Raw genomic sequence first — 14288 nt, 5'->3', positions numbered from 1 at the left:
TGAAATATCGTAAATGAACGTACCCGTTAAAAAAACCAAATCAACACAAGTAAAATAATATGCGAGGAAAGTACTCGATGTTATATTTTTTCAAAAGTGAAAAAATAAATGAATATTTGAGAATCGATATCTGAGACTTAAATTGCTGGTGGTAATTTTTACAGCCTTTAAAATTGGGCCAATTCAGTTAAGAGGTATTTTTCGGTAAAGCATTGAACATTGACAAACAATCTATCAATACACGGCTAAAAACCACTCTATTGATCATTTAGAACCAACTTAACAAATATATCCATACCTTTCTTTCTAGCTGAAAACTCCTTGTGAAAATGGACAGGAAGGACAAAATATTGCACAACATGATAAAAAAAGGTTTCAATATATATTCTTGTGCAACATCATTACACTCGCCGTATATAATATGTTGTACACAGAAGAATTGCTTTTTTGATTTTGCTTGTAAATTTAATGGTTTACGCAAAATTATTTTATAAAATTTAGCAATTTCAAAATTTGACATTTTTTAAATGACCAATAACTGTTGACTTAAATGTCTGCCGGATTAGCCAATAGATTGAAATGGTTGTTTCCATACTGCATCTTAGACTTGCTACATGTCCCTTCCTAATTTTCTTATTTTTCAATATTACCCCTTTGCTATAACTAAGATAATTCTAATATACTAACACCTGCAGAGGAAGGTTTCTCCAAAGGCAATCAGTATACTGGCAGTTTTCAGTAAATATATAAATTAGTAAGAAAGAAAGAAAAGAAAGGGAATTGTAGCAAGTTAACTGCAACTGTATGGTAAATAGTTTGTGAATATTTTGACAGGAGTTCCACTGACTTGCGAAGCCGATAGAAAATGGCAGTCGTTTAATAATTTTTGTTACAAAGTATATCCTAAAAATGGCGCAACCTGGGATGGAGCACAGTAAGTTATAACGTTAAAGTATATATACATGCTGTTTTCAATAGTTATCGTCTTACACTCACACAAATTGTTCTGAAAATGGGCAAGATAGAAAAAACGAAACAAACTGCAATTGTATTAGAATTCTATGTAAATTCAATTTTTATAATTTCAATTTTCGGAAAATAAATTCGTCTAATCAACTCCCGAAAAAAACAACAAACGAAATTATAAACTTTTATGGTTATTTTTAAGATGACATAAACTTTGTAAAAACAAAGGCAAGTATTTTGTTATATAATTGGTCATCATGTTTTGTTCTTTTTTTATATAAATTACAGAACTATTTATTTCCTATGCTACAAATTGCAATATTCACAAGATTTAATATTCCATTCTAGACAACAGTGTGACCAACAAGGAGGGAATCTGTTTACCGTAGAAAGTTCTACCGAGGAAACTATAATACATGACTTCAGTAAAAATACCCAGAAAGACTATTGGATAGGGGTTAAGTCATATCCTCAGGTAAACAAAAACGTTTGAATTCTAGTTATTTGGGGAAATTGAATTACAAATTAGATATAGAATACTTTTTGCCTGTTAGATTAAATAATTAATCCAGCTTTGTATAACTCAAGATTTGTTCATTTATTCATATGAGCTCGAGGCAGACTTTATTCTAGTTTCTCAGGAAGAAAGAAAAGAAGGTAGCATTTTCCTTTAACGGGCACGTTTCACTGTAAACATGTCCTCTTCCGAAATAATTCGAATTTGGTGACTATGTTGAACTTAAAATAAAGGATATCACAGATACAGTTAAGTCTCACATCTTATGTTACATCTAGAAGTTGACTCGTTTGAGAACAAAAGTTTACAACAAAAGGGATTATTTTAGCTCTCGAATTGTGTACTTTCCATTTCTATGAAGCAATTCCAGCAGCGACTGATTATATGTCATTCCTTCAAAAGATTTACGAACGCATTCACGAGTTGAATAACCTTTATGGATTATCTGTGTCACCACCGATGACCAAGGATATGTTTCAATTCCAACCGTAATCACAATACCGTCCACTTATCCTCGAGTATGACATCATCGATTGAGACTCAGCACCGAATTTGCACTTACTATGACTTCCAAAAAACGGGGTCCACTGTCGGAGCAGGATCTGCCTACTCTTCCGGAGCACCTGAAATAACCCTAGGTTTTGGTGGGGTTCGTGATCAGGAAGCCAGCTGAAGCTTGCCTCCGGGTGCGGGATTTTCTTGCTGCGTTGAAGACCCATTGGTGGCTTTGGGCTATTTTCTGCTCTTTGGTCGGGATATTGTGTCTTTGACACATTCCCCGTTTCCATTCTCAATTCTATTTAGTTTCTATGTAGTGTTTTGTGAACTTGTTTGTTTCTTCGTTGTCGTTAGATTTTTGCCATGTCATTGTCAGTTTCTCAGTTTCTCTCGACTTATGAATTTTAAATATTTCCTTGGTATCTTCCGCCTTTTTATGATTTTCAGTTGCATATTGCATCGGATTCATGCTTAACTAAAGATTCTTACAAAATAAAAACAATCATAACTTGTCCTCTTGCCCTTTCATGTCATTTCTGTAGTCTTACCAAAGTATATATTACTTCCTTGTTGAATACATTTAATTACTGCTTATAAAGCATGGCAATTTAAATTTCAGGGGAATAGTTATACCTGGTTATTGGCAAAAGGCAATGAAACATTAACCCCAAGGTTAGCTTACTGGTCACCAACGCCTGTTCTTCAAAGGTATGTAAATCGAAAGCATGCGTCGGTACAGAAAATCTTGAGTACGTGATTATGATAAAAGACAACAAAAAGGCGAATGCCACATATAAAGAAATATATATATATATTGTAATAACCATCATTCGTATTTGTTATTTTGCGAAGGTAATTTCCATAAAAAATGAAAATAACAATAATAAATTGTATACGTCCCAGGCGCTTTACTGGATTTCATGATTTTTATAGGGTAAATTTTACAGCTCACAATCATTGTCTTGTTCAAAAATCTTTGTGTATAATTTGTTATAAATACATGCAATCAACATCGATATTTGTACTATACTTGCAAGTGAAAACTATCTTCTAGAATTTGAATATTAAAGTGTCTTTATGATATACATTTTTCTACCGTTTTACATATCTCCATAAAATCTAATTTTAATTCAGCTCTACAGGGTGTTAAAGAAGGCATTTGAAGCAACATAGTAAACAGTTCACGTTTTCAAATTTTGCACCGAAGGACGTCACTTGCTAAAACTAATCAATTTGTATTTAAAAGACACTTGCTACATTGTTTAACTATTCTTCTTAATTATCTTTAACTGCATTTTTGACTATCCCCGGGCGCTTATAATTTGGTCATCTGTTCAGAAATAAACCATAATATTGTGAGAACCTCAAAGTAATATACATGGAGCTGTGATATTGTGAATTTGGATATAGATTGAAAGACTTTTTGATTATGGCTTGGCTTGCAATCAATTGAGAGGACATTGGCCCTTCCTCTTTTACGTGTATTTGAAAAATTTGGCATCGAAGGACGTCTCTAACTAAAAAAAAATTTTTATTCGAAAGACACTGTATAGCTTTTCTCTCAAAATAATTTTGGTTTTGGGATAAATACTTGCAAAAATCTGCGAAGTTCTTCTTAAATAATTAGATGTTAAACTTTGATGTGTATCAAATATCTGATTTTTTTATCATTATGTATACTTGACAGCTCTCAGTATAACAATACTTGTGTGTATGTAAAATATAGCAGTGATTCATCTGATATAGCTTGGACACCAGATACGTGTGCAACAAAAAGAAGTTTCGTGTGCAAAAAACCAGAAGGTGAGTATTTTGATCAATATTACACTCATACATTACACTCATTACAAGATGTTCGGTGTGTATATACTCTCTTTGAGGTATGAAGAGCGGCTTTGTCAATTTTATAAACGTGCACCCTTTATCTAGTTATTTCAACTGAGACTACTATATTATAGTAGTCTCAGTTTACAACGTTGATCAATTTCGATTTTTTTTTCGAAATTCATTTTCAACTTAAATTTCATGGATATAAAGTTCCATATAGTTCATTATGCAGGGAAGTACTATTTTTTTGGTGTAAAAAAATCACATTTTGGTACAAGGTTTTTGTTAGGATGATATTTAGTATGAATTAAATCGACGGTCACGGTTCTTTTTTTACCAAAGGAAACACCATTTAATTCCACTAGTTATAGAGCAGACAATAAGTCATAAGCCTCCATATTTCAGATTACCTTGTCGTTCATATTTCTGTAAGATTTCACCGTTTTCGGTCACATATTATCATATATTTGTATAAAGGGATCACAGTTTTCTTTCACTTGAAGTTGTTTAACCTAAATTTGAAGTAATGCAATGTAGCATAGTTTAGAAATGTTATACATAAAGATAAAGTATTTTAGCAAGCAATGCAGTTTCCATCTATAATGGAATTAGAAACACTTACTTACCTTAAAAAATGCTCAGTTGATTTAATGTCTACAGACTGCTGTTCTGACCAAAAAATTGATTTAAGGCCAAGACGCGATTTGTTTAATTCGCAATTTATTCCTCTTCACGTATACAGGTACTTATACATCCTGGGTTTCAAATCATTTGATTTTGAGCGTTCCTGGTGAAGGTATAACTAGAAAATAGCTTTCCATTTCAAAATAGTATTTGAACTTAAAATTTTAAACGCACACATTTTCTGGTTTAAATTTGGAATTCCATAGGCAGATATTCAAATGATGAATTCTCAATTTTAAAATGAGTACTTAATTTTATAATTATTTTCTGAAAAAATTGATTGGACGTTTTTGTTCAATTAGTTTACCTGGTCCACAGGGCCAAGTGAGCTTTCTCGTCACTTGGCGTCCGTCGTCGTCTGTAACTTTTACAAAATTCTTCTCCTCTGAAAATAGTAAAATTCAACCAAATTTGGCCACGATCATTATTAGGATATTTAGTTGCGCGCTGACCCCGCTTGCCAACCAATATGACCGACATGGCTAAACATAGATCATAGAGGTGAAATACAAGTTTTGTCTATTATTTTCAAAACCGCTATAAATAGAAAAATTCTGACTGGGACATTAATGTTCAAAATGTTGAACTCTACCTTCTGTCAAATTACGTCAAACCTGCTAGACGATTTCTTATAGGAGTAATGGCCCTCAAATGACGAATTTAACCATTTTTATTTTCATTTTTGGCTTTTATCTTGAAAACAATATTAGGTAGAGAGAAACTTTTACCAGCAAAGATGATCAGCAAGACAAGATCTACAAATAAGTCATCATGACTCCTTATTTAAGTTATTGCCCTTTAATGACGATTTTTATCCTTTTTTTTTTGCGTTTTTGCCTTAAATCTAAAAAAAAACAAAACAATAATAGATAGATAGAAAATTAAATAAGAAAAAATGATCAGCAAGACAAGATCTACAAATAAATAACACTGTTAAAATCTTCTGACAGCCATTTATTGGAGTTATTGCCCATTAAGATTTTTTTCATCATTTTTTCCTTTTTTGCCTTGTATCTGAAAAACTATAATAGATAGATTGAAACTTAATTAACAGAAAAAAATCAGCAAGACAAGATCTTCAAATAAATCAACATGGTTGAAATCGTCCGAAGACGCTCTTATTGAAATTGTTACCCTTTAATGACGATTTTACCAATTTAATTAGCATTTTTGCCTAATACTTAAAAACTATAAAAGATAGATAGACACTTTAAATAGTAAAAATGATCAGCAAGACTAGATCTTCGAATAGATTAACATAGCCGAAATCGTCAGTCAATTCCTTATTGGAGTTCTTTCTCTTAATGATATTTTTTACCAATATTTTACATGTTTGCCTATTATCTTGAAACCTATAAAAGATATATTTACATTTGAATAGCAAAAAATATCACTAAGACAAGATCTACAAAAGAGTCAAATTTTGCCGAAATCATAAGTAGACTCTTTATAGAAGTAATTGCCTTTAAATGACAATTTGTTTACCCTTTTTGGTGTTTTGGGCAAAACAAAAGAAGATAGAGGGAAATTGTAAAAAGAAAAAATGATCAGCAATACAAGATCAACCAAAAAAAAGGAGATGTTTGTCAACAATTCTATTCTAGTCTACAATGTTGGATGGTGTCCATTGTTGAAGATGCACGTAGACCTACATTGTAGGTGAGAGACAGATTCTTTAGAGCCTCTAGGTAAAAATGACATTTTAACTAACAGTGGTCTGAAGATCAACTAGAGGCTCTAAAGAGTCTGTGTCGCTCACCTTGGTCTATGTGAATATTAAACAAAGGACGCAGATGGATTCATGACAAAATTGTGTTTTGGTGATGGTGATGTGTTTGTGCATCTTAATTTACTGAACATTTTTCCTGCTTACAATTATCTCTATCTATAATTAACTTGGCCCAGTAGTTTCAGAGGAGAAGATTTTTGTAAAAGATTACTAAGATTTACGAAAAAATGGTTAAAAATTGACTATAAAGGGCAATAACTCCTAAAGGGGTCAACTGACAATTTCGGTCATGTTGACTTATTTGTAGATCTTACTTTGCCGACATTTATTGTTTTTTACAGTTTATCTCTATCTATAATAATATTCAAGATAATAACCAAAAACAGCAAAATTACCTTAAAATTACCAATTCAGGGGCAGCAACCCAACAACGGGTTGTCCGATTCATCTGAAGATTTCAGGGCAGATAGATCTTGACCTGATAAACAATTTTACTTCATGTCAGATTTGCTTTAAATGCTTTGGTTTTTTAGTTAAAAGCCAAAAACTGAATTTTACCCCTATGTTCTATTTTTAGCCGTGGCGGCCATCTTGGTTGGTTGACCAGGTCACGCCACACATTTTTAAAACTAGATAACCAAATGATGATTGTGGCCAAGTTTGGTTTAATTTGGCCACATAGTTTCAGAGGAGAAGATTTTTGTAAAAGATTACTAAGATTTACGAAAAATTGTTAAAAATTGACTATAAAGGGCAATAACTCCTAAAGGGGTCAACTGACCATTTCAGTCATGTTGACTTATTTGTTAATCTTACTTTGCTGAACATTATTGCTGTTTACAGTTTATCTCTATCTATAATAATATTCAAGATAATAGCCAAAAACAGCAAAATTTCCTTAAAATTACCAATTCAGGGGCAGCAACCCAACAACAGGTTGTTCGATTCATCTGAAAATTTCAGGGCAGATAGATCTTGACCTGATAAACAATTTTACTCCATGTAAGATTTGCTCTAAATGCTTTGGTTTTTGAGTTATAAGCCAAAAACTGCATTTTACCCCTATGTTTTATTTTTAGCTGTGGCGGCCATCTTGGTTGGTTGGCCGGGTCACGCCACACATTTTTTAAACTAGATACCCCAATGATGATTGTGGCCAAGTTTGGTTTAATTTGGCCCAGTTGTTTCAGAGGAGAAGATTTTTGTAAAAGATTACTAAGATTTACGAAAAATGGTTAAAAATTGACTATAAAGGGCAATTACTCCTAAAAGGGTGAACTGACCATTTCGGTTATATTGACTTATTTGTAAATCTTACTTTGCTGAACATTATTGCTGTTTACAGTTTATCTCTATCTATAATAATATTCAAGATAATAACCAAAAACAGCAAAATTTCCTTAAAATTACCAATTCAGGGGCAGCAACCCAATAACGGGTTGTCCGATTCATCTGAAAATTTCAGGGCAGATAGATCTTGACCTGATGAACAATTTTACCCCTGTCAGATTTGCTCTTAATGCTTTGGTTTTTGAGTTATAAGCTAAAAACTGCATTTTACCCCTATGTTCTATTTTTAGCCGTGGCGGCCATCTTGGTTGGTTGACCGGGTCATCGGACACATTTTTTTAACTAGATACCCCAATGATGATTGTGGCCAAGTTTGGTTAAATTTGGCCCAGTAGTTTCAGAGGAGAAGATTTTTGTAAAAGTTTACGGACGACGGACGACGGACGACGGACGACGGACGCAAAGTGATGAGAAAAGCTCACTTGACCTTTCAGGTCAGGTGAGCTAATAAAAGGAGATTGGCGGTATACGTCAATAACATGCAAACACTAAAGATATCTAGAGGACTGAACGGTAAAAGTCTGTACAACGAGTCTAACCCTTGATTTCAAGTGTCTAGAAAAGGTATATATTTGCTTTTAAATATTCTTTAATGTATAGCCTTTCAATATTTTATCAGGAACTTGTCAGCCAGGTTGGTTAGCTCACCAAAATAGATGTTACCAGTTCAACACACAATATTTGTTGTCATGGCAACAGTCCGACCAATATTGTAAAACCCAAGGCGGAAGATTAGTAGAATCATATGGGTATTTAATTACATTTTTATGCAACAGTTGTTAGTGAATCTCTATATACTACCATGGAAGTAAAATGAAAGTCAATATGATACTTCCATGATACCACACATAAATTCGATGGAATTATTAATGTGCTAGAAAATATACTGTTAAGCGCCAGAAGCATAACAATTGATTCCAAGATTCTTCATAGAATTGCAAAGAAATCTTTACTGATTGAAATAATTTTTATATAGTAATAGTTTACATAATTTGATTCCTCACTTGTCAATATTTAATTAGAGACATTTTTCATGTGTTGCATGTCATTTGCCAATACTAGATGAAATATCTGCAAGCCGTTATTTATATAGTTCATGTATGTATCAAAAATGTTTTTGTTTCAGAAAAACTGCCACAAATTTTATCAATTCTTACTTATCTCAGTTCCAAGACGCTCGTATCGATTCATTCTGGATTGGTGCTACAGGTAAAAATACTTGTCTTGGTCTTTTGTGCAGGATAGAAGAAATTCTTACATAACGCATGAAGGTCATGGTTAAATTGCTCTTTATTTTAGTAACCATTCTTTTCGTGAATAAAACAAAATAACCATGATTTGTTTGACTGCTTTGGAATACCTGTATAGCTCAAACTATCTCCAAATCATCAGTTTACACGACAAAATAAGGAGCAATATAACAAAGAATTTCTACAATTGAACAAATAGCATTTAAATCAAAATGGGAAATGTATGCGTCAAAGAACTTCCTTAACAAAAACAATAATTTAGATAAAAAAACATTGCCGTTCTCAATATAGGACTTTGGTTTGGTTAAGACTATATTCTTCTCATTCTATTTTTTGATAGATACTTAAAATTCGGACAGAATCTTTCAATATTGAATGTTCGAGTCATCTATGAACATTTATTAATAATTAATTACAATCATGTTAAAAAAAGGGCAACATTAAGTTATGATAGCCCCGAAGAACACATATGAAACTGTGGTACTGTAACCTTAAGTAAAGATTCATACTGTAATTTCTATGTCACAGCATGATAATATAAATAAATGTAATTGTTATCTTCTAAATATTATCTGTTGTTTCGTTTATTCTATAAGTAGGGGCACTAGTTGGAACACAACAGGATTGAATTTGATATCGGAGAATTATTTTTTTACACTTTTTAATGCTCTGCTCTTCGTTGAAAAAAGAAAATGAAAAAAGAGATGACATCACGCAATCGCACAACCCCTTTCTAAATACAATAAATGTAGTATATTTTCCAGACAACAGCACTAGTAATTACACTTGGTCTTATGGACAACAAATTAAATATCAAAACTGGGCAGTTAATCCTCCAGTATATACAGCAAATAGACAAGACTGTGTCTACATCAATACAGGTAAGTAAGTGTCTACATCAATACAGGTTAGTAAGTGTCTACATCAATACAGGTTAGTAAGTGTCTACATCAATACAGGTAAGTAAGTGTCTACATCAATACAGGTTAGTAAGTGTCTACATCAATACAGGTTAGTAAGTGTCTACATCAATACAGGTTAGTAAGTGTCTACATCAATACAGGTTAGTAAGTGTCTACATCAATACAGGTTAGTAATATCTTTCACCAACATGACCTATGAGACAGGGGTTGTGACTTTATATTTATGATGATATGTACAAACAATCTCCACTTAAATTTCCATAAAGACAGGTTTTTGTGTTTAAGAAATGTACTTATTTCAAAGCTGAGAAAAAACGCACACAAGAAAAATATCCTGAAATGTTGTCCACTGTCAGGATAAAAAATCTTGAAACGATCATCACCAGATAAATGGGCGACTAACTCAGTGTGAGTAAATGATAAAAAAATCATCCCTTCACTATATACTAAACAATAAATTAATCGATATTATAAATAGTGTGTTATAAACCGCAATGGAAAGGCTTTACAGGCCCGACTCTTTCACATATCACTCTTGGTTTGTATACTCAAAGTGGATTTACGAGTTTTGAATGTCGGTAACTTCTGTGCATGGCAACTTATTACAGACAGAGATGGGTTGTAATCAAACAAGTATATAAACATGAACAAAAAAGAGACACATCTGTCGCTTGATTTTTTCAAGCATAATACAAGCTTTGTGATTTCTGTTATTTTATACTTTTTTAATACAATGCTTTTAACAATTTGAAAAGGCACCATTTTCTATTTATGAAAGGTGTATATATATATGGACCTTTATATATGTTTTTAATGTTGTGTGTCGTTGGGGGATCGCCTCATTGAAAAACCTTTCCTCAACTGCTTATATATATATATTCCATTGATACACACATCTAACCCGACTTTGTCTTAGATTTGACTTTATCTGAACAAGCATGAAAAGTAAATTAAATACGTCAAAAAGACATGATTGTCCATGACAGTACAAGTTTGTGCAATTGTACACTTAATATAGCAAATATAGACCATATGTCGTCTTGAAGTTTATACTTAGACATCACAGCAATAAGACACCGTTCTAGCGCGTTTACTTAACTGCAATAGCGCCTAATATATACAAAACAGTGACATTTTCAAAACGAAATAAAAACGCATTTGTTCATAGATATAACTGATTTTCGACTTAATTCATATTAAAAACTAGAACAAGAGTGCACACGCTGAAATGTCTCGCCTTCTTTATTAATCATTGATATTATGTTGATAGTCCTAAATATAAAGCTTTATTACAACTGTCACATAAACTTAACATTAACCAAGTAAACTAAACATTGACCATTGAACCATGAAAATGAGGTCAAGGTCAGATGAACCATGCTAGGCAGTCATGTATAGCTAACAATTCTTCCAAACAACAAATATAGTTGACCTATTGCTTATAGTTTAAGAAAAACAGACCAAAACACTGAGCAATGAACCTTGAAAATGAGGTCAAGGTCAAATAAAACCTGCGTGACTGACATATAGATCATAAAATATTTCCATACACCAAATATAGTTGAACTATTGCATATAGTATTAGAAAAAAAGACCAAAACTCAAAAACTTAACTTTGACCACTGATCCATGAAAATGAGGTCAAGGTCAGATGACACCTGCCAGCTAGACATGTACACCTTACAATCATTCCTTACACCAAATATAGTAGACTTATTGCATACAGTATAAGAAAAACAGACCAAAACACAAAAACTTAACACTGAGCAATGAACCTTGAAAATGAGGTCAAGGTCAAATAAAACCTGCGTGACTGACATATAGATCATAAAATATTTCCATACACCAAATATAGTTGAACTATTGCATATAGTATTAGAAAAAAAGACCAAAACTCAAAAACTTAACTTTGACCACTGAACCATGAAAATGAGGTCAAGGTCAGATGACACCTGCCAGCTAGACATGTACACCTTACAATCATTCCATACACCATTTATAGTTGACCTATTGCATATAGTATTAGAAAAAAAGACCAAAACTAAAAAACTTAACTTTGACCATTGAACCATGAAAATGAGGTCAAGGTCACATTACACCTACCAGTTGGACATGTACACCTTACAATCATTCCATATACCAAATATAGTAGACCTACTGCTTATAGTATCTAATATATGGACTTGACCACGAAAACTTAACCTGGTTCACTGATCCATGAAATGAGGTCGAGGTCAAATGAAAATTATCTGACGGGCATGAGGACCTTGCAAGGTACGCACACACTAAATATAGTTATCCTATTACTCATAATAAGAAAGAAATTAACATTACAAAAAATGTTGACTTTTTTTTCAAGTAGTCACTGAACCATGAAAATGAGGTCAAGGACATTGGACATATGACAGACGAAAACTTCGTAACATAAGGCATCTATATATAAAGTATGAAGCATCCAGGTCTTCTAGCTTCTAAAATATAAAGCTTTTAAGAAGTTAGCTAACGCCGCCGCCGTAGCCGCCGCCGCCGGATCACTATTCCTATGTCGAGCTTTCTGCGACAAAAGTCGCAGGCTCGACAAAAATATATGATCCCGTTCCTATACGGAATTTAGGGATTTTAAATAATAATAAACAAAACTATTTCACAAAACATGAAATATTGCAAATTCAAAAAATTAATTGACAACCTTTTTTTAGGTTGATATACAATTGAAAGGATTTCAAATTTGTTTGACCTTGCGGTGTTCAAGTATTTACTGTTGATTGAAGAAACTGTTTTAACGCTATACCATAAATATTATTTTTATGTGAAAGACTGGACTGTTAAACGCAATGCAAAAGTTAGAATATGCCAAGTGCATTTTTTTAACCCCAAAAATCAATTTACACCACAGATAGGAATGTGCTTCAATAAACAAGCTTGACACCTATGTTCTAGGCAAAATTGTTAGATATAGCGATGAGATATTAATAATTTCAGTGCCACTTTATAGTTATAGTGTTAGAAAATCAAACATTACACCAAACTATTTCGGTATTACGATGAATAAGATGGCATTCATGTTGATCAAATCTTTTAAATTAGTTCTTTTTGTTGTGTATAACACTAAACTGTTATTTGTCTTTTCGTATTTGTCATTGTGTTGTCGTTCATTCTAACTGTATGTCATTTTTTGTTATTGTCTCTTTGATAGTTTTACTATTTTTGCACTACAGATGACGTAAAGGGGTTGTGGAGAACTACATCTAACTGTGGTTCACAGAAACCGTTCATTTGTATTATTGGATTTGATCAACCAGTGCAAGCGGTGACTACACCAACACGTGAGTTCATTTGTTTTATTTGATGTGATCAAACCGTACAAGCGGTTACTACACCAAAACGTTAGTACATTTGTTTTATTGGATTTAATCAACCCGTATAACAGTGAGTACACCAACACGTGAGTGTACATCTGTATTATTGGACTTAATCAAGCCTTACAAGCGGTGACAATACCAACACGTGGGTACATTTGTATTCATGGATTCGACCAACCCGTTCAAGTGGTGAATACACCAACACATGAGTACATTTGTATTATTTGATATGATCAAACCGCACAAGCGTTAACTACACCAACACGTGAGTACATTTGTATAAATGGATTTGATCAATCCGTCAAAGTGGTGAATACACAAACACATGAGTACATTTGTATTGTATTATTGGATTTGATTATCCCGTACAAGCGGTGACTACACCAAAATATGAGTACATTTGTATAATTTGATTTGATCATCTTGTACAAGCGGTTAGCTACAACAAAATGTGAGTACAAAATTGTTAAGTTGTTCCCTTTGTCATTGACGATGTAAAAGACTTGTTTAAATATTGACTTAATGGCATTAAGAAAAGAAAGATTACACTGTCGATCCAATGTTGAAAATACATTTTATTTCGTTGGCATCTATATATTGTCACATAAGTTTTATTAATATATATATTTTACATTATGTGACAGCTACCTTGAAGTGTGATGATCACTGGACATTAAATAGTGGGCGATGCTTTCAGTTTAATGACACAAAGAAAAATTGGTTAGATGCTCGAGAGTCATGTCAGAGTCAAGGTGGTGATCTAGCTACTGTTGATACTAATGATATACACAGTTTTTTCATAGGTGAGTGGTTAGATATTGTAAAATAACTTTGTAATTTCAGAAAAGAAAATGTTAAAAAAAATCATGTTAAAAACGTGTAATAATACGGATATGAAAGTTTTCATATTTTGTTTGCGATAACAGGTATAGTTAACAGACGGCGCTAACAACGGATGGTAGTTTTCTTAAATGAACTGAAGGAGATTTGGCCATGTAAAATGAGATAGCAACCCAAATGAAACAAAACATAATACATCAAGAACCCAAAGCAGGGTTTTTATTAAAAGATAAAAGACATAATAATAAAAAAAAAATCACACAACTCTTTATTTCGATATAAAAACGACAGAAGCTAACAAAAGTACTAATGAAACAATTATAAACAGAACAATATCAAAGA

The 14288-nt window shown here is 32.6% G+C and overlaps 1 protein-coding gene across 1 annotated transcript in view; it reads left to right on the top strand.

The window, feature by feature from the left end:
* The first annotated feature begins 909 nt into the window (after nt 1-909).
* LOC127727755 (macrophage mannose receptor 1-like) overlaps nt 910-14288 on the top strand; it is a 66268-nt gene continuing 52889 nt past the window's right edge. The window contains exons 1-9 of the mRNA XM_052234871.1: nt 910-934; nt 1169-1194; nt 2601-2689; nt 3669-3784; nt 8191-8320; nt 8698-8780; nt 9586-9702; nt 12963-13070; nt 13751-13909. Of these exons, the coding sequence (XP_052090831.1) occupies nt 910-934; nt 1169-1194; nt 2601-2689; nt 3669-3784; nt 8191-8320; nt 8698-8780; nt 9586-9702; nt 12963-13070; nt 13751-13909 (853 nt within the window). The remainder of the gene's footprint in view (nt 935-1168; nt 1195-2600; nt 2690-3668; nt 3785-8190; nt 8321-8697; nt 8781-9585; nt 9703-12962; nt 13071-13750; nt 13910-14288) is intronic.

This window comes from Mytilus californianus, unplaced genomic scaffold (assembly GCF_021869535.1).
Source record: "Mytilus californianus isolate M0D057914Y unplaced genomic scaffold, xbMytCali1.0.p SCAF_2, whole genome shotgun sequence".
In the NCBI taxonomy this organism is placed as follows: domain Eukaryota; kingdom Metazoa; phylum Mollusca; class Bivalvia; order Mytilida; family Mytilidae; genus Mytilus; species Mytilus californianus.
This window is presented reverse-complemented; position numbering and strand designations above follow the sequence as displayed.